This window comes from Paroedura picta, chromosome 1, assembly GCF_049243985.1.
Source record: "Paroedura picta isolate Pp20150507F chromosome 1, Ppicta_v3.0, whole genome shotgun sequence".
NCBI lineage: Eukaryota > Metazoa > Chordata > Lepidosauria > Squamata > Gekkonidae > Paroedura > Paroedura picta.
In genome coordinates, this window is record NC_135369.1 from 12,825,488 (window position 1) to 12,844,530 (window position 19,043).

A 19,043-nucleotide genomic window follows, 5' to 3' on the forward strand; every position below is an offset into this window, starting at 1 on the left:
AAATAGTCAAAGATGGGCTTGGAGGGGGCAGGGAGGGGACTCTGGTATACATGGCTATGCTTCCTAACCATATTCTGCACAATGGTGCCACATCTGGGGTTTCTCAAAGCCTGGAGAATATCTCAGGGGTTTCTCAAAGGTTGAGAAAGGTTTCAATTCCCGCTCATAGAATCATAGAATATATAGTTGGAAGAGATATCATGGGTCATCTAGTCTAACCCCCTGCACTATGCTGGACACTCACAACTAGGGTCGTCCATGGATAACCTCACTGGGTGACCTTGGGCCGGTCACACACTCTTGGCCTACCAAACCTTGCAAGGTTGTTGTTATGAGGATATAACAGAGGAACCTTGCAAGGTTGTTGTTATGAGGATATAACAGAGGAAAGGGAAAAGAGGTCAGCCTCTTGGGGGTGAAAAGCAGGGCATAAATGAGGTGAATAAAGACATGCTTCTTCTCACACTTGATTCTCCCCGTCTTCCCTCCCAGCTATCCCAACTGCAGAAAGCCCAGGACGCTGCTTGAAACTGCGGGTCTCTGTCTGCTGCAAGGCAACCAGTAAGTGTGTTTGTTTCCAGGAGGAGAACTCAGGATAAGCCCCTAAAACCTAATCCACAGATAGCCCCCGATATGTGATTGGGCACTGACTGCTACATGATGGGAAGGCCTTGGCCTCCATGCCCTTTCACTGGCCCTCCAGAAGAACTGGCTGGCCCCTGTGTGAGGCAGGATGTTGGACTAGATGGACCCTCCCTGGTCTGACCCAGCAGGGCTCTCCTCATGCTCTTATGAGGGGAAGGCCTTAGGGGCTTTGTATACAAGATGTCCCTAGAGACAGCATGGTATAGCATTTAGTTTCAGACTAGAATCTGGGAAACCTGGATTTGAATTCCCCACTCTTCTGTGGAAACGTGCTAGGTGCCCTTTGGCCCTCGCCTCCCTCACAGGGCTGTTGTGAGAATAAAATGGAAGTGAGGAGAATTATGTTATAGTTAGGTGCGAAGTCGTGTCAGACCCATCGCGACCCCATGGACAATGATTCTCCAGGCCTTCCTGTCCCCTACCATTCCCCAGAGTCCATTTAAGTTTGCACTGACTGCTTCAGTGACTCCATCCAGCCACCTCATTCTCTGTCGTCCCCTTCTTCTTTTGCCCTCGATCGCTCCCAGCATTAGGCTCTTCTCCGGGGAGTCCTTCCTTCTCATGAGGTGGCCAAAGTATTTGAGTCTCATCTTCAGGATCTGGCCTTCTAAGGAGCAGTCAGGGCTGATCTCCTCTAGGACTGACCGGTTTGTTCGCCTTGCAGTCCAAGGGACTCACAAGAGTCTTCTCCAGCACCAGGGTTCAAAAGCCTCAATTCTTTGATGCTCGGCCTTCATTATGGTCCAACGTTCGCAGCCATACATTGCAACTGGGAAGACCATAGCCTTGACTAAAAGCACTTTTGTTGGCAGGGTGATGTCTCTGCTTTTTAGGATGCTGTCTAGATTTGCCATAGCTTTCCTCCCCAGGAGCTAGCACTTTTAATTTCTTTGCTGCAGTCCCCATCTGCAGTGATCTTGAAGCCCAGGAAAATAAAATCTGTCACTATCTCCATTTCTTCCCCATCTATTTGCCAGGAATTGAGAGGGCCGGATGCCATGATCTTTGTTTTTTTGATGTTGAGTTTCAAGCCAACTTTTGCACTCTCCTCCTTCACCCGCATCAACAGGCTCTTTAGTTCATCTTCACTTTCTGCCATTAGAGTGGTATCATCTGCATATCTGAGGTTGTTGATATTTCTCCCTGCAATCTTGATCCCAATTTGTGACTTCTCTAATCCCACCTTTCTCATGATGTGCTCCGCATACAAGTTAAATAGGCAAGGAGACAGTATACAGCCTTGCCGAACTCCTTTCTCAATTTTGAACCAGTGATTTCATGTTCAGTTCTCACTGTTGCTTCTTGACCTCCATATAGGTTTCTCAACAGACAAATAGGATGCTCTGGTATTCCCATCTGTTTAAGAATCTGTCACAACTTGTTGTGCTCCACACAATCAAAGGCTTTAGCATAGTCAATGAAGCAGAAGTAAATGTTCTTCTGCAACTCCCTAGCTTTCTCCATGATCTAGCATATGTTGGCAATTTGATCTCTAGTTCCTCTGCTTCTTCGAAATCCTGCCTGTACTTCTGGAAGTTCTCGGTCAACATATTGCTGGAGCATAGCTTGTAAAATTTTGAGCTTTGCTAGCATGAGAAATGAGTGCAATGGTGCGGTAGTTTGAACATTCTTTGGCATTGCCCATCTTTGGGACTGGAATGTAAACTGACCTTTTCCAATCCTGCGGCCATTGTTGAGTTTTCGAAATTTGCTGGCATATTGAGTGTAGCACTTTTACTGCATCGTCTTTTAAGATTTTGAATAGTTCTACTGGAATGCTGTCACCACCACTAGCTTTATTGTTGCTCAGACTTCCTAAGGCCCATTTGATTTCACATTCCAGGCTGTCTGACTCCAGGTCAGTAACTACCCCATTGTGGTTATCAGGGATGTTAAGCTCTCTTGTGTAGTTCTGCATAATTTTGCCACCTTTTTTAAAATCTCTTCTGCTTCTGTGAGGTCCCTACCATTTTGCTCCCTTATTATACCCATCTTTGCATGAAACGTTCTCTTCATATCTCCAATTTTCTTGAAAAGATCTCTGGTCCTCCCCATTCTATTGTTTTCTTTTATTTGTTTGCACTGTTCATTTAAGAAGGCATTCTTATCTCTTCTAGCTTTTCTCTGGAATTCTGTATTCAATTGGGTGTATCTTTCTCTTTCTCCCTTGCCTTTCACTTCCCTTCTCTCCTTAGCTATTTGTAAAGCTTCCTCAGACAGCCATTTTGATTTCTTGCATTTCTTTTTCTTTGGGATGGTTTTAGTTGCTACCTCTTGTACAATGTTGCGAACCTCCGTCCATAGTTCTTCAGGCACTCTGTCCTTAAATCTATTTGTCACCTCTACTGTATATTCGTCGGGGATATGATTTAGTTCATACCTGAGTGGCCTAGTGCTTTTCCCTACTTTCTTCAATTTAAGCCTAAATTTTGCAACAAGAAGCTCATGATCTGAACCACAATCAGCTCCTGGTCTTGTTTTTATTGACTGGATAGAACTTCTCCATCTTTGGCTGCAGAGCACATAGTCAATCTGATTTCTGTGTTGACCGTCTGGTGATGTCCATGTGTAGAGTCGTCTCTTGGGCTGTTGGGAAAGAGTGTTTGCTATGACCATTGTATTCTCTTGACAAAATTCTACCAGCCTGTGCCCTGCTTCATTTTGTACTCCAAGGCCAAACTTGCCTGTTATCCCGGTTATCTTTTGGCTTCCTACTTTAGCATTCCAATCCCCCATGATGATAAGCACATCATTTTTTGGCGTTGCTTCTAGAAGGTGTTGTAGGGCTTCATAGAACTGATCAACTTCATCCTCTTCAGCAGCAGTGGTTGGGGCATAGACCTGGATCACTGTGATGTTGAATGGTTTGCCTTGGATTCGAACCGAGATCATTCTGTCATTTTGGGGATTGTATCCCAAGACCACTTTTCCTACTCTCTTATTGACTATGAAGGCTACTCCATTTCTTCTGCGAGATTCTTGTCCACAGTAGTATACCTGATGGTCGTCTGAATTAAATTCACCCCTTCCTGTCCATTTGAGCTCACTGATTCCTAAAATGTCGATGTTCAGTCTTGTCATCTCTTGTTTAACCACGTCCAGCTTGCCTTGATTCATGCTATGTTAGCTCATCACTAAGAAATTACGTTAGCTCGTCATTAAGAAATTATTATTACTATTATTATTAAATATCACTCATGGTTTACAGTAGAATAAAAATACTATAAAATTTGTACAAAAATATAAACTGGAATACATACATTAAATTATAACATTGAAACAGATATAAACGGCTTCCTGCTCTTTCCTCATGAAGAGAAAGGAGAAGAGAACCACCTACAAAGGTGGTTCATTGCAGCTTGGCTGGTGGGTTGTGGCAGGGAGGCCAAGAGATCAGGTGGCTTTAGGCCTGGCAGAATCGCTCTGTCTCACAAGCTCTGCGGAAATCCTGCAGGGCTCTCTCTGATCTCAATTGTCAGAGCGTTCCACTGGGTGGGAGCCAGGGACAAAAAGGCCCAGCTGAGGACAGGTTGATCTACGCATGGGCTTCCTGAACAATCTGGCACACACGGCCTGTTCTTGTGGCCTGACTCACGTGGTGGTCATGAACCGTTGCCCAGAATCCTTTGCAACATGCAGGTGGGCAAAGGTGTTCCTTGGGGAGGGAAATTCACGCTGAAAGAGCCTTCCCGAAGATTTGCAAACTGTCGCCAGGATCTCTGGAACAAACCCGGCCATGAAGAACAGATTGTGGAGGTCAGCCTGCGGGGTCTGCTTCAAATTAAGCACCACGGACGAACCCGATGGAGAGTGAGCAGAATCCCCGGGCTGCAAACGTGGAGGCGGCCTGTTCCTCCCTCAAGGGGTCGGCAGGAGGGGGGGGGAGGGTGTTTGGGGAGGCAAGGCTAACTCACCAACAGCAGGACCGAGGGAGCCCATTGGTGCCTTTTACACTGAGCTGCTTGTTTTGTTTTCCAGCTGTAGAAACAGTGACGGAAGGTCCCAAGTCTCAACCACGCGGGAGAGGCAGCTCGGAGGGTACGTATTTGGTGGGACCGAACGGCAGACGGTATCGGGGAGGGGGCCAAGGTACAGCGAATTTGGGTTGCCTGGCAAATGGGATGAGATGGGGGGGGAACTTACCAGGAGCAGGAAGAAAGCCTTACCCAACATACAGAGATGTTTATATCACTGCCTGCATGACCCGGAAGTGACATCATCATGCCAGGGTGACGCTCTGGGATTGGGTCAAAAACTCTATGGTAAATTTGCCTCCTACCATAAAGTTTGTCGCCTAAATACCAGAACACCCCCCCAACATGATGACATCACTTCCAGGTCAGGTGGCCAGTGACGTGGACATGCCGTTGTATGTTGGATGGATCTTCCTCTTTTTTGGGGTGAGTTCCTCCAACTGGCCAGCGATGACCGGAATGGTGGGACCTAGCAGCGGGGGACCCTCTCCTCCATGGTGGGGAGGGGTCTGGCAACCCTACAGACAATACTGATTCTGATGGGTCTGATTCAGTGTGGGGGGGGGGTGGGGAGATACCCAACGGATAAATATTCAATACATATTGAAAGGGTACAGAGGAGAGTGACGAGGATGATCTGGGGCCAAGGGACCAAGCCCTATGAAGATAGGTTGAGGGACTTGGGAATGTTCAGCCTGGAGAAACGGAGGTTGAGAGGGGACATGATAGCCCTCTTTAAGTATTTGAAAGGTTGTCACTTGGAGGAGGGCAGGATGCTGTTTCCGTTGGCTGCAGAGGAGAGGACACGCAGTAATGGGTTTAAACTTCAAGTACAACGATGTAGGCTAGATATCAGGAAAAGAATTTTCACAGAGTAGTTCAGCAGTGGAATAGGCTGCCTAAGGAGGTGGTGAGCTCCCCCTCACTGGCAGTCTTCAAGCAAAGGCTGGATGCACACTTTTCTTGGATGCTTTAGGATGCTTTGGGCTGATCCTGCGTTGAGCAGGGGGTTGGACTAGATGGCCTGTGTGGCCCCTTCCAACTCTGTGATTCTGTTTATTATTTTTGTGTATTTATTGTGATCAGTTTGTCCCAGCCCAGTTTACCCAAGGGGACCGAAGCGGCCGGGCATGGGAGCTCCAGGCGTTAAGGGGCAGCCAAGGGGGGAAGTTGTTTGGACTTTGGCCCAGGAGGACTGGAGAAGGGGAAGGAAGGGGGGCCGGAGCTGGATCAGAGCCACGGAGGGCTTTAAAAACCTTGTTTTAGTTGGACGCGGGAGGGAGGGGAGGCCAGCGGCAGAAGCTGAGCATTGCGAATGCCGGGCTGCATGTACTGCTGGATGTGTGTTTTTTTTTCCTAAAGGCCTGTTTCATATTTATTTAACCCGCTCATAAATACCGCTTTTCTTCAAGTGCGACTGGAGCGGGTTCGCAAAACTGTAACTGAAGCCCCTGTCGAAAAGCACCAGCAAAGAAGTTCATTCATTGGGGGGGGGGGGGCGGCGGCGGAGGGAGACACACCATGCGTTCTGTTCTCGCAGAGAGAGTTGGGAAACAGCTCCCGTAAAGGGCGGATCCAGTTCGGGGAGGGCTTCGATTTCGAGCGCGAACCCTGCTCCTCGCTCCCCCTCTCCCCCGCTGCCTGCTTCTAGCGCCAACCGCCCCTTCCTTTTCCTCCCCGCAGATGCTGTCGTAGCGCCCGGACGCAGCTCGGCCCCCTCCTGGCCCAGCCATCTCTGCTTCGGCCTGGCCCTCGTCCCCTTCCTGGGGCTCTGACCCCCGGGAGGGCCGGCTGGGCTCCTTCGTTCAGAGTCCAGGCCGGGCTGGGGGGCGCGATGGCCGCGCGGTCCCCCCACCCCGCCCCTCCCCCAGTCGCAAGGATGCTGGATCTCTCACTTGGCACTTTAGCAGCCGCAAGAGGCCTTCCCCAAGCTGTCCTGGAGCTACTCTGCAGGGGCTGAGCCGATCTCCTGGCCACCGAGGGACCAGAGCTACCCTGGGATTGCGGGAATCGCCTGCCTCCGTCACCGTTCAGGACTGCCGAGGGCAAGAGGAAGACTGTGGCTGGCAGGTAAGTCGGGGCCGGGGGCAAAGGGAAGAAGGAAGGAAAGCACGTGGGGATTAATTCAAAAGAAATTCCGTCTAAACATCCGGAAGAAGTTCCTGCTGGTTAGAGCGGTTCCTCAGTGGAACAGGCTTCCTCGGGAGGTGGTGGGTTCTCCATCTTTGGAGATTTTTAAACAGAGGCTGGAGAGCCATCTGACGGAGAGGCTGATTCTGCGAAGGCTCAAGGGGGTGGCAGGTCACAGTGGATGAGCGATATTGCAGGGGGTTGGACTAGATGACCCAGGAGGTCCCTTCCAACTCTATGATTCTATGATTCTAAGTGCTGTCCCAGGGAGGGTGGAGCTCTTGCTTGTACTGTGTTTATTTGATTCATATCCCACCTGTTCCCCAATGGGGGCACGAAGCGGCTGACATCCTTCTCTCTTCCATTTAGTCATCACAACAATCCTGTGAGGTAGGTTAGGCAGTGAGTAATGCTATGGGCCCCAGATACGGCATTTTATTCAGTGGCAGGAAAGTACCGTCCAGTCACAGCTGCTTGATGGCAAGCCGTCGTAGGGGTTTCGAGGCGAGAGATGCGCAGAGGTGGTTCGCTGTTTCCTGACTCTGTGTAGCAATCTGGGACTTCCTTGGTGGTCTCCCATCCAAATGCTTTCCACAGCTGACCCTGCTTAGCTTCTGAGATCTGATGAGAATGGCCTAGCCTGGGACACCCATTTTATTTACTTAGACTAACTTCCTAACAACGAGCCCTGAAAGGGTCCCCTCCCCTGGCTCCTGGCCGGGCAGCTGAAGGTGGCTTTGGGCTACAGCTTGCAGCCAAATCAAGTGGGGCAGGCGGGGGCTGGGCAGCTCGTTAGCAGGGCCGGGACAGAGCTCTTTAGCAGGCAGTCAGCAGGCCAGGAGGCCCTCGTCAGCTGGCCCAGCCTAGCAGGCCAAGAAGCGCTTGTTAGCAAGCCCTCCACCATGACCCTTTGCCCAGGGCCCTCTCCCTTTACCTGCTGCTGGCTCCAGGCACTGAGGCATCTGAGAGCAAAGAGGCTGGAGTCCAGAGACGGAGGGCAGGAGCTGCAGGGGCAGGGCCAATCAGGGCAAAGCTGGCTGCACCCTGATTGGCTCTATTCCAACTTGGACAGCCGGACTCATCCCACCCTCTAGGCTGTTTCACAAATATATAGAGGAACAACAATGGATAAGGATATGTAGCCCTTGTTTTGCTTCGGTCTGATCCAGCAGGGATCTTCTGGTGTTCTTATGATGGGAAGACCTCGGCCTCTCTGCCCTCCAGAGGAACTGGCTGGCCACTCTGTGAGAGAGGATGCTGGAATAGAGGTTCTGATGTTTGAGGTCTTGGGCAGCCCCACTGCCAGTCAGGGTAGGCCCTACTGAGCTCTGGTGGATCCGCTTCATGTTCGGTATATGGCACAGAGTTGCGTAGGTTCAACCATGTGGCAAGATTGTAAGATCTGTACATGCTCAAAACTTTGCCCAGACTTTTTCTGTGTTCTTGTGGAATCTTAAGAACCTAAGAAGAGCCCTGCTGTGTCAGACCAGTGAGGGTACCTCTAGTCCAGCCTCCTGCCTCACCCAGGGGCCAGCCAGTCCCTCTGCAGAGCCAGCAACAGGGCAGGGAGGCCGAGGCCTTCCCCTCATAAGGACACAGGAGAGCCCTGCTGGGTCAGACCAGGGAGGGTCCCTCCAGTCCAGCCTCCTGCCTCACCCAGGGGCCAGCCAGTCCCTCTGCAGGGCCAGCCACAGGGCAGGGAGGCCGAGGCCTTCCCCTCATAAGGACACAGGAAAGCCCTGCTGGGTCAGACCAGTGAGGGTACCTCTAGTCCAGCCTCCTGCCTCACCCAGGGGCCAGCCAGTCCCTCTGCAGGGCCAGCAACAGGGCAGAGGGGCCAGTTTTGAGGACAACGCCTTTCCCTGCTGCCCACCAGCAACTGGTATTCCAGTTTCCACGAATTCATCTAATCTTCCAATTGAGAGGGAGAGTCTGTTTTGGTTTCGAAGACAGCCGCACTCTCTTATACATTCATTTCATTCATTCAGTTTGTTGACCACCACATCTGGGCCATGCCATAGAATCATAGAGTTGGAAGGGACCTCCCAGGTCATCTAGTCCAACCCCCTGCACTACATAGGACACTCACAACCTTATCGTTCATCCACTGTAACCTGCCACCCCCTTGAGCCTTCACAGAATCAGCCTCTCCGTCAGATGGCTCTCCAGCCTCTGTTTAAAAACCTCCAAAGATGGAGAGCCCACCACCACCCAAGGAAGCCTGTTCCACTGAGAAACTGCTCTGTCAGGAACTTCTTCCAGATATTTAGACAGAATTTCTTTTGAAATAAGTTCATCCCATTGGTTCTGGTCCGTCTCTCCGGGGCAAGAGAGAACAACTCTTGCCAGCTCGTGGCAGTTTACGGTAGAATGATAGCATCACATAAAATAGAAGAAAATATTCCGTCCCATTCACTAGCGATGAAACTAGTCTAATCCTCCCCTCTTTTATTTGCACACCGAACCGCAGCCACCCAACCACCATCTCAGCGTGTAACTCCTGCCCAGATGACTGGCAAATGGGGCCTATATAGGGAGGGATCCCTATATAGCGAACGCTGGCAGGGGCTCATGGGAATTGTAGTCCATGGACATCTGGCAGGTCGCAGTTTGACTACCCCTGCTATACAGCCTGAAGAGGCTTCATTTATACATGAAATCTGGGAATACTCTGCCACACACACACACACACACACACACACACACACACACACACACACACATTGAAGCTGGCTGGGTGGAGGCAACCTGGAACGGGCCGGATCAATCGGTATTGATGAAGACACGGTTGCTGGAAATCAGAGTAACCAAAAACCAGATATCTCTGAAAATGGAGCTTCTGTCTACAAAAGTTCTGCAGTCCCTGGCCTTGAATTTAAAAAGCAATAAAAAATGTTTATAGAGAAAAAGAGACAGAGCAATTGTTTTCCCTGGATAGCTGAAGAGAACCTCCATGGACAGAAACAATATATCTGCCAACGGCAAATGCCGGGCTCCGACCTCAAAGAGATCTCCCGCTCCGTTTGTGTGTATCGCAGAACGCATCTCGTTGAAGCCGGATGGGCTCTTTGGGTCTGACCCAGCTGTGCTGTGCTTGTCACTCGGGGGCAAAAGGAAAGGAACTCTGTGCATGCTCAGAATGACTCGCTTGTCCGTTGAATTGCTTGTTCCAGGGGCTGAGCCCTGGTGGAGACTCGGAATGGTTTTTAGAGAAGGATGCTTGGCCCAGTGTTACACTTTGGGCTTCACAGCCGAGTTAAAATTCACGCCCCGGTCTAGCTGGTCCCCTCCATCTTGCTGTGTGTGTGGGGAGGGGGGGTCGTTGGGCCAGATGTCCCCTGTTGGGCTGGATAGCCCTGGATTGCCCGATCTCATGAAATCTTGGAAACTAAGCAGGGTCATCCATGGTTTATATCCATGGTTGGGAGACTTCTGAGGAAGTCCAGAGTCACTATTCAGAGGCAAGTAACGCCAAACCCCTTCCAAACGTCTCTTGCCTGGGAACCGTAGGGCAGGGGCGGCTCTCCAGATGTCCATGGACTTCAATCCCCGTGGACTACAATTCCCATGAGCCCCTGCTGGAGAGCCGCAGTTTGGCCGCCCCTGTCCTAGGGGGCCACTAGAAGTCAGCTGAGGCTTCACGTCACTTTCCTGTCACTTTCCTTCTCCTCCACCACCTGTTGGTTGATCCTACCTTCAGGGTTGTTGTGAGCAGAAGAATGCAGGCCAGAGAGTCAGATCCGCTACCCTAAACTCTGCGGAGGAAAGCTGAGATGCGAATCTAATAAATTTGGTCGGCGGAAGCACCCTGGTTCTGCTCTTCCCCGATTTCCTCCGCCTCAGTCTTCCAAGGGCTATAAGAACGTAATGAAATTTCACTGCTCTTTCTTTTTAATTTTTTTTTTTTTTGAAATGATGTACTTTATTGCTATTTCTTCTAAGGCTTAATTTTTTTTCCCCCTGTTGCTTTTGGCTGTGATTTAATAACTCTTAATGCAGCTTTTAATGACCCGGCGTGCAGCTTTTTATGCCCGCCGATAAATAAATAAACGGGAGAACAGCCTCCGACGTTTAATCGAGACTCTCCCCGTCTCTTCTTTTAGGATCCTCTCTGAGTCCGGAGCCTGACAAATACCGGAGCGAAGATGCAACGATGTCGGCGTGCAGAGGCAGCCCCCCCCCCCAAATTATCACATCGGAGTCATGGGGGGAGGGCAACCCCCCCCACGGCGCAGCAGGCGATCGGAGGGCCGTCCCCGAACTTGCTTGACCAAAGATGGGGACGACGCCTCCCCCTTTCGCAGCCCCTGATATTTAGACTGCTGCTGTAAGAGAGGGGAGATTTTCGTGGTGGTGACCCTCGTGCTAACGGCCCTTTGGGGCTTGGCCTCTCCTGCCCCCCCAAAAAACTGTGGACATTGCCAGCCAACTCCCCCACCTCTTTCTGTTCTCGGCGAGAACGACCTCTTCCACCCCACCCCCCCCAAGCTCTGTCCCCAACGATGACGCCGATGGTTTGTCTTCCGTGAAGATGGCATTTGGCGCTGCCAACTCATCCCGGTTCCGACTTCTTTGTTGTGTCTTTTTTTTTTTTTAATTGTCAGTGATTGAGCCAAACGATAAAACCATTTCAGAAATTCCGCCTCCCGCTTTTCTCTCCCCGCCACGCCTCCCCCCCCCCCGCCATTTTTGAAAGGCAGAACTGGGAACAGAAGTGACGGGGAAGGGCGAGATTTGAGCGTGCTGCGGGGGGGGGGAGAATCTATATTGCGTCGGGCGTCTTGGCAGCTGCGGAAAAATTCTAGAGCAGCTGCAGTTCGGATGGGGGGAGAGCTCAGGAACTGCAGCTGCAAAGAGCCGTGGGTGAATTCTCCGTTTTCAGGGTAAAGGGGGCATTGTGAGAACTGCCGTTCTTGTTTTTCAATTACGGCACACCTGAGCGAGCCGGCTGGACGGCTTATACTGATTCGCCACTTTCTGTGACCCGTTGCTCCTGCAGTGGCTTCAAGCCCCCCAGTGCCGGCAATAGCTATTCCTTCAACTTGGTGTGGCGGTTAAGATCAGCAGCCTCGAACCTGGAGAATCAGCTTTGATTCCCCACTCTTCCTCCACATGCAGCCAGCTGGGTGATCTTGGGCCAGTCACAGCTCTCCCAGAGCTCTCTCAGCCCCACCTACCTCACAAGGTGCCTGTTGTGGAGAGAGGAAGGGAAGGTGATTGTAAGCTGCTTTGAGACTCCTTCGGGTAGTGAAAAGCAAGGTATAAGCACCAATTCTTATTTTTCTCCTCCTCTTCCCTACCACTAGCACAATCCCGGATCTTTTTCGGGACGAGAGCTGCTATCCCATTGGATGGGGTGGAATTTGATTCTCACCTTCCCTCTAACCCCACCAGATTGGGCACAGAGGGATGTTGGAACCGGGACTCGAACGCTGTCCCTCCAGCAATTTGGGTGAACGTTCTCATGCCCGCTTCCCCCGGACGTTACGAGCCACAACAAGTGCTCGGAGGTAGTGTTGTCAGGCACGGGTGGGCATGGAGGAAAAGAGGGGGGAGCAGACGCTTGCTGCTCACAGCTCCTGTCTCTCTCTCGTCTCCTGTCCTACCCATCCCCGTCCCCCCTCAGCCAAGCGACCTCCCAGACGGGGAGGGTTAATTGCAGCGTTTGATATCGAGATGTCAGGAAATGTCACAATGGAAGTTTTAATTACGCATCTCCTGCCGGCAATTAGCGCAGACGCTGCCGTGGCAAACTAGGCCTCACCCTCCCCACGCCGCCATGCCCGGCGAGGGGTCCTTTGGAGGTGGGGGGGAGGTTTTTGCAGAAGAACTAAGAAATGGAAGCAATTTCTGGACTGGTAGCAGAGGCCAGGGGGGGTCATCACTGGGATGGAGCGGAAGGTGGACCCAAATGCAGACTGTAATGTAGGGGGGGGGGGATCAGCATTTGGTGTGAAAGTTGGGTAGGCCCTACAGGGTTGTTGTTTTTTTTTGTCCTTTCGCTGTTGCCAAGACCTCCTGCAAAGCGTTCCAGCTATGCCTGCTGACCTCTCAGGTGCCAGTAGGGGTTGCTAAAGAAGCCAAGCTTCTAGTCCTCATGGCCGTGAAGCGATTTCCGGCAAAGGCTGCGTAATCTCAGACACCTAAGGCAGGGGTTGTGGGATTAAGATTTCCACTGCCCAAGGACATCCTCAGTGACTACCAAGCCCAGAATAAATTATGCAAAATCAGCAAAATGATAACTCAGGTTTGCAAAAAATGTATCCTCCTGCAGATTTCATTTTTTTTCCCTTTCTCTTTTTTTTTTTTGGTCACACAGGCGGAGGATTGCTGAGCCCGGCGCTTTCGTTTGATTTCTTTATCTCGCAGCACAAAACCGCGCATGCATTTCAAGGCAGCCCAGCGCACCGCACAGCCCGTGCGTGTCCCTCCGCCCTCTGCGACGGCGGCGAACTCCGCCACTTCCCCAAGAACCGCTCAAAATAGAATACCGTCGGACGGCTTTCTTTTGTCAGGAAGCTCTCCCCTAATATTTAGCCGGCTCCGATTGTCGGGCGGCTTTGTCCCCGGCAATTCTCAGCTGGGAACAACGGCGCCCACGCACGAGACCCGCATGCGCTGCGGCAAGCAAGCCGCCAGCCGCAGTCTGCGGCTCTCGCTGCAGACAGCCGTGACCCACCCCACTGCCACGCGTACGGGTTTGGTGGATTTATCCCGCCGGAACTGCCGGCGCAGCCTGGTATATCTCTGGCTGACGTTAACGGCCCCTGCGCCATCGGTGCGCCTAAACGAGGCAATTAGAACCCTGGCCACAAATCAAAGCAGGAGAATTAGTGCCGGCCGTAAAACGTGGCGGTCGCCTTTGGTACGAGCCGGCAGATCCTTGCAAATCAGCCGGGGTCTGTGCCGAGACCGCCTGGCGTCTCCTTTCTGAAGTGCGTATGCAGGGGCCCGTGGGGGGGGGAGGGAGGAAGGGGGGAGCGCACATCCGTTTTTTATGGCCCATCCCTGATTAGTCCATCGGCTCCCCATAAAGTGAGATTCTCGGAAGACGCATCAGCAGAAGTGCGCGGGAGCAGGAGCCGTCTTCCCCTCTAGTGGGCGCTAGTGCCCGCTGTGAGCCCATTCAGTTCGATGGGACTCCGGCGGGGGAGTTTCCTTTCTGTCTGGCGCACCTCCCATGCATTGCGGCATTGCGCAGGGATCCTTCCTGCTAGATTCTGTGCTGTGTTAACAGACATGTATGTGACGGGGGGAGTTTGGGGGGGGGGTACCTTTTTTTTTTTTTTAAGGATTTGCCCGCCCTGAGTTGGCCCTTTCCTGGTTGCTGTTCCTCTTTGCCCCTGGCTTTGGTAATGGAGCCCGCCCGAACCTAGCCATGCTCTTCCCCGCGCCGATCCGTTGTGCCTGCAGCCAAGCGTGGCTGTCTAAGCATCTAATCCATGCTCCGGGGGGCATGGGCGGCGTGGGGAGGGTTCGAGTGGTGTAGCAAAAGCAGCCAGGCCTGCTACGGCTTGTTGATTTCACGGCCCTTTATGTACAAAAAGCAGCTCGATTTCCTCTGATCCCACTCCAAGCGGCAAGGAGACGCTCTGGTCTTGCCGGGGCCAGCCGTGACTAGCCGTGCCCCGCAGCTTCCCTCCCTCCTTAGGGAAGTCACCACAGGAGCCAGAATCCACAGGCAGGCCTCTGTCCCAGCAGATGTCCCGCACCCAACAGGTAATTCGAGGGGGAACGGAGAGCTCCCTAGCAGAGCTTTATTTATTTATAATCCGCCGGTGTCTTCCCAGCGAGGACCCTCCGCGGCATGCATCGTCCACCTCTCCTCAGTTTGGTCATCACAACAATCCTGCAAGGTAGGTTAGGTTGAGAATGTGTGACTGGGCCCCCGGATCCCCCTGCAATCTCCCAAGGCAGAGTGGGAATGCAAACTTGGGTCTCCATGTTCAGAGAAGGGCGATCAAGATGGTGAGTTTGGATCCATGGCTTAAGAGGAGAGGCCGAGAGATTTGCAGGGGTGTCGCTTGGAGAAGAGGAGGGCAAGGAGTGGTAGTGAGCTGCGCTTAACTGCTTGAAAGGTTGAAGAAGGGCCAGCTTGTTTCCTGCAGCTTTGGAGGCCAGGACTAGGAGCAGTGGGTTCGAATGACGGGAAAGGTTTCACTTACATATTAGGAAGCATTCTGCCCTGGTTCATCCCTGATGGGTGGTTCTCACCACTGTTGCTAGGGTGACAGGACCAAAAACTACTTCCTCTTCCTGTCTCCCTAGCCCATCTTCTCCAGTTTTTCTCCTGCCTTGCAGGGAGTGTGGTCGTGTGAGCACAAGGCTCATGGGGGGGGGGGGGCTGTCTGTCGATGGAATAGGCCGCCTTGGAGGGTGATGGAGTCTCCTTCGTTGGAGGCTTTTAGGAGGAGGTAGGTGTCAGGAGGGAGTGAATTTCAAGTCCCAGAGAAGTTGGGTGTGGGGTGGGCTGAATGGCCTTCTGGGGTCTCTTCCAACTCTGTGTGATTCTCTGAAATCCTAATTGGTCACATAGAAACACAAAAGTTGGGAAGGGACCGCCAAGGGTCATTCAGTCGAGCCCCAGGGAGGAAGCAAGACATTCACAACTGGGGACCCAGCCCTGTGAGGAAAGGCTGAGGAAGCAGGAGATGTTCAGCCTGGAGAAGAGGAGGCTGAGAGGGGACGGGATGGCTCTCTTGAAAGATCCAAAAGGTTGTTCCTTGGAGGAGAGCAGGGAAAGGTTCCTGTTGGCAGCAGAAGAGATGACCTGGAGTCATGGCTTTAAACGTGTAGAACGGTACCAGCTAGATATCGGGAGATGATGTTGGGCTCCCTTCTTTGGAAGTTTCGAAGGAGAGGCTAGAAGAAGAAAAAAATTATACTCTACTTTTCTCTCCCCGAAAGAAGAAGAAGAAGAGTTGGTTCTTATATGCTGCTTTTCCCTACCCGAAGGAGGCTCAAAGCGGCTTACATTCGCCTTCCCTTTCCTCTCCCCACAACAGACACCCTGTGAGGTGGGTGAGGCTGAGAGAGCCCTGATATCACTGCCTGGTCAGAACAGTTTTATCAGTGCCGTGGTGAGCCCAAGGTCACCCAGCTGGTTGCATGTGGGGGAGTGCAGAATCGAATCCGACATGCCAGATTAGAAGTCCGCACTCCTAACCACTAACACCAGAACAGGCCCAGAACAGCTTACAACCCACTATCCCTTCATCTTCCCACAACAGATATCCTGTGAGATAGATGGAGAGCTCTAAGAGAACTGTGCCACAAGAACCCCTCAGAGAACTGTGACTAGCCCAAGGTCACCCACCTGGCTGCAAGTAGGACAGCAGGGAATCAAACCCGGTTGTCCAGATTAGAGGCTGCCGCTGTTAACCGCTATACCACCCTGGCGCTAGGCCACGATATCGTGCCACTAACTGTACCACGCTGGCTCTTGGTGCAAGGGCAGGCTGCACAAAGGAGCCCCTGGAGGGAATCCCACCTAGCCGTCCCGCATGGCTCTTCTCCTCCCAGTCCAGATGGCAGGCCCCTTTTGAGTTCTCCCGTTAGTAATTATACTGGTGACAATTTCAGTGGGCCGCTTGTAAGCACTTTGAACCCAGGGAAGTGAAAATTTCTGCCCACTTAATTGGCGTTCAAAGCTTATCAGGCTGACTTCTGGGTTACAATGAGGGCGGGGAGACCCCAAACCAGGAGGAATTCCTCTCTTTTTTTGACAGGATCCAACTGAATCCCAGCTCCACCTCCCCTGATAAACTTGCTTCCTTTCCTCTTTCTGGAAGGTTAATGTGACTGTCACATCGGGGAACGTATTGTCTGTGAGCCCTCGATGTTCCCAGGGTTGCCAACTCATCAGGAAAACAGCAACTTAGCTTGCTCTTGTGCCTGTACCAGGAGCAGAAGACAGACGAGGGTTTATTTTTCCCATAGTAGGATGATGTTTATCACCTCTTAATTCCAGCCCACTTGAGAGCTACATTATAGAAGCAGCAAAAAGAATTGGCAACCTTGCCCATCAAGGACTAAAACCGAGGTCCCCAACATCGTGCCCACAGGCACCACAGAACTTGCCGTCATCTTTCCTGTTGTCCAACAAATGTTATAGAACATAGGGTTGGAAGGAACCTTACAGGTCATCTAGTCCAACCGCCTGCTCAATGCAAGATCACCCTAACAGATCCGGGTTTTCATAAACTGGGTGGCGTGCTTGCCCAGCAAGGCTTCTGGCTGGCCCCTGGAAATCTGGCTGGGCAGATCAAAAATGTCTCAGTAGCAGTTGCCACCCCCAGTGTAAGCCGCTTTGAGCCTCCTTCGGGTAGAGAAAAGCGGCATATAAGTACCAACTCTTCTTTTATTCTCTCTCACTTCTTTTTCTCAGTATGCTTTCAAAAATTACTTCTCTTGGCCCTGGAACTTGGGTTTCCTCTCTGTGTGTGGCTCCCCCTTCTCTGGCAGCCGTCTTGATCTTGTGCCCACCACCCTGTCTCAGAATTCTGGAGGTGGTACACGAAGGTCGAAAAAAGTTGGAGACCCCCAGACTAGAACTCTTGGGCAGAGGCGGGGCTGAGAAGCCCAACCCTTCAGCCCCCGCTGGCCAATCGAAGGAACTACATCTATCCTGACAAGACAATGGCATTGAGGACCAGAATCTTCTAGGGCACGGGTGGCCCTCCAGATGTTCTTGGACTACAATTTCCATGAGACCCTGCAAACGCGTGTTGGCAGGAGCATGGGAATTGTAGTTCATGGACATCCACTGAGTTCATGGACATCCACTGAGCCAGTTTGACCTCCCCTTCTCTAGGTATTAGATGCCATCTGATCCACAGCAGCCTATAGCGAGAACAGTAAATTCATAACCGCAGCATACTGAGAGCCAGTTTGGTGTCGTGGTTAGGAGTGCGGACTTCTAATCTGGCATGCCGGGTTCGATTCTGCACTCCCCCACATGCAGCCAGCTTGGTGACCTTGGGCTCAACACAGCACTGATAAAGCTGTTCTGACCGAGCAGTGATATCAGGGCTCTCTCAGCCTCACCCACCCCACAGGGTGTCTGTTGTGGGGAGAGGAATGGGAAGGCGACTGTAAGCCGCTTTGAGCCTCCTTCGGGTAGGGAAAAGCGGCATATAAGAACCAACTCTTCTTCCTCTTCTTCTTCATAGGCCCGGTTGGTTGGTTCAGGCACGTAATTTCATGGAAGGGAGCCTCGGGAGACCAGTGGCAGATGTTGGTTCCGGTCGACCTTAACCAAATGCCTGGCGGAAGAGCTCCCTTTTGCAGGCCCTGCGGAAGAGGACAAGGAGTTGCCTAACTGTAGGTCCATCTAATTCTGCTGCTGTTGTTGTCAGCCATTCAGTCGTGTCTGACTTGGCGATCCCATGGCACAGCCGTTGGCACGGGGGGATGGAAAGTGATTGGTTGACCACTGGACAGACAGGCAAGCCGGTTGGAAGAGGAGGCACTCAGGGGCGGGACAGCCACCCTGAGTGGATGTTAAGCGCTGAGTGGCACTGAGTGGCACTTAAAACATGAGACACGCTCCTCCTCCTAGCCCAAATGACAGCCAGTTTGGTGTAGTGGTTAGGAGTGCGGACTTCTAATCTGGCATGCCGGGTTCGATTCTGCGCTCCCCCACATGCAGCCAGCTGGGTGACCTTGGGCTCGCCACGGCACTGAGAAAGCTATTCTGACCGAGCAGTGATATCAGGGCTCTCTCAGCCTCACTCACCCCACAGGGTGTCTGTTGTGGGGAGAGGAAGGGAAGGCGACTGTAAGCCGCTTTGAGCCTCCTTCGGGTAGGGAGAAGCGGCATATAAGAACCAACTCTTCTTCTTCTTACCAGAAATATTAAGTGGAACAGATTTATTTAATTCATCTATGTCCCACCTTTCTCGCCAACAGAGACCCGAAGTTGCTTCCATCATTCTTGCTGCCATTTCCCCCCCTCGCAACAACCCTGTGACCAACCCAAGATGAACCAGTGAGAGTGGGGGTCCCAGATTCTAGTCCGTGGTTAGGAGCGCAGACTTCTAATCTGGCAAGCCGGTCTGGCAACAGACACCCTGTGAGGTGGGTGAGGCTGAGAGAGCCCTGAGATTACTGAAGAAGAAGAATTGATTCTTATATGATGCTTTTCTCTACCAGGAGTCTCAAAGCGGCTTACATTCATCTTCCCTTTCCTCTCCCCACAACAGAAGCTGGCTGCATGTGGAGGAGGAGCGGGGAATCAAACCCAGCTCACCAGATTAGAAGTCGGCACTCCATAACCACTACACCAAGGGGGCT

General features: G+C 52.0%; 1 protein-coding gene across 1 annotated transcript in view; it reads left to right on the forward strand.

The window, feature by feature from the left end:
- The window catches only part of EFNA4 (ephrin A4), a 46,692-nt gene extending 35,306 nt beyond the window's left edge, over nucleotides 1-11,386 (forward strand). Inside the window, 4 exon segments of the mRNA XM_077322074.1 lie at nucleotides 493-561; nucleotides 4,624-4,683; nucleotides 6,303-6,689; nucleotides 10,853-11,386. Coding sequence (XP_077178189.1) covers nucleotides 493-561; nucleotides 4,624-4,683; nucleotides 6,303-6,394 — 221 coding nt within the window. The 3' untranslated portion in view covers nucleotides 6,395-6,689; nucleotides 10,853-11,386.
- Nucleotides 11,387-19,043: the final 7,657 nt, after the last annotated feature.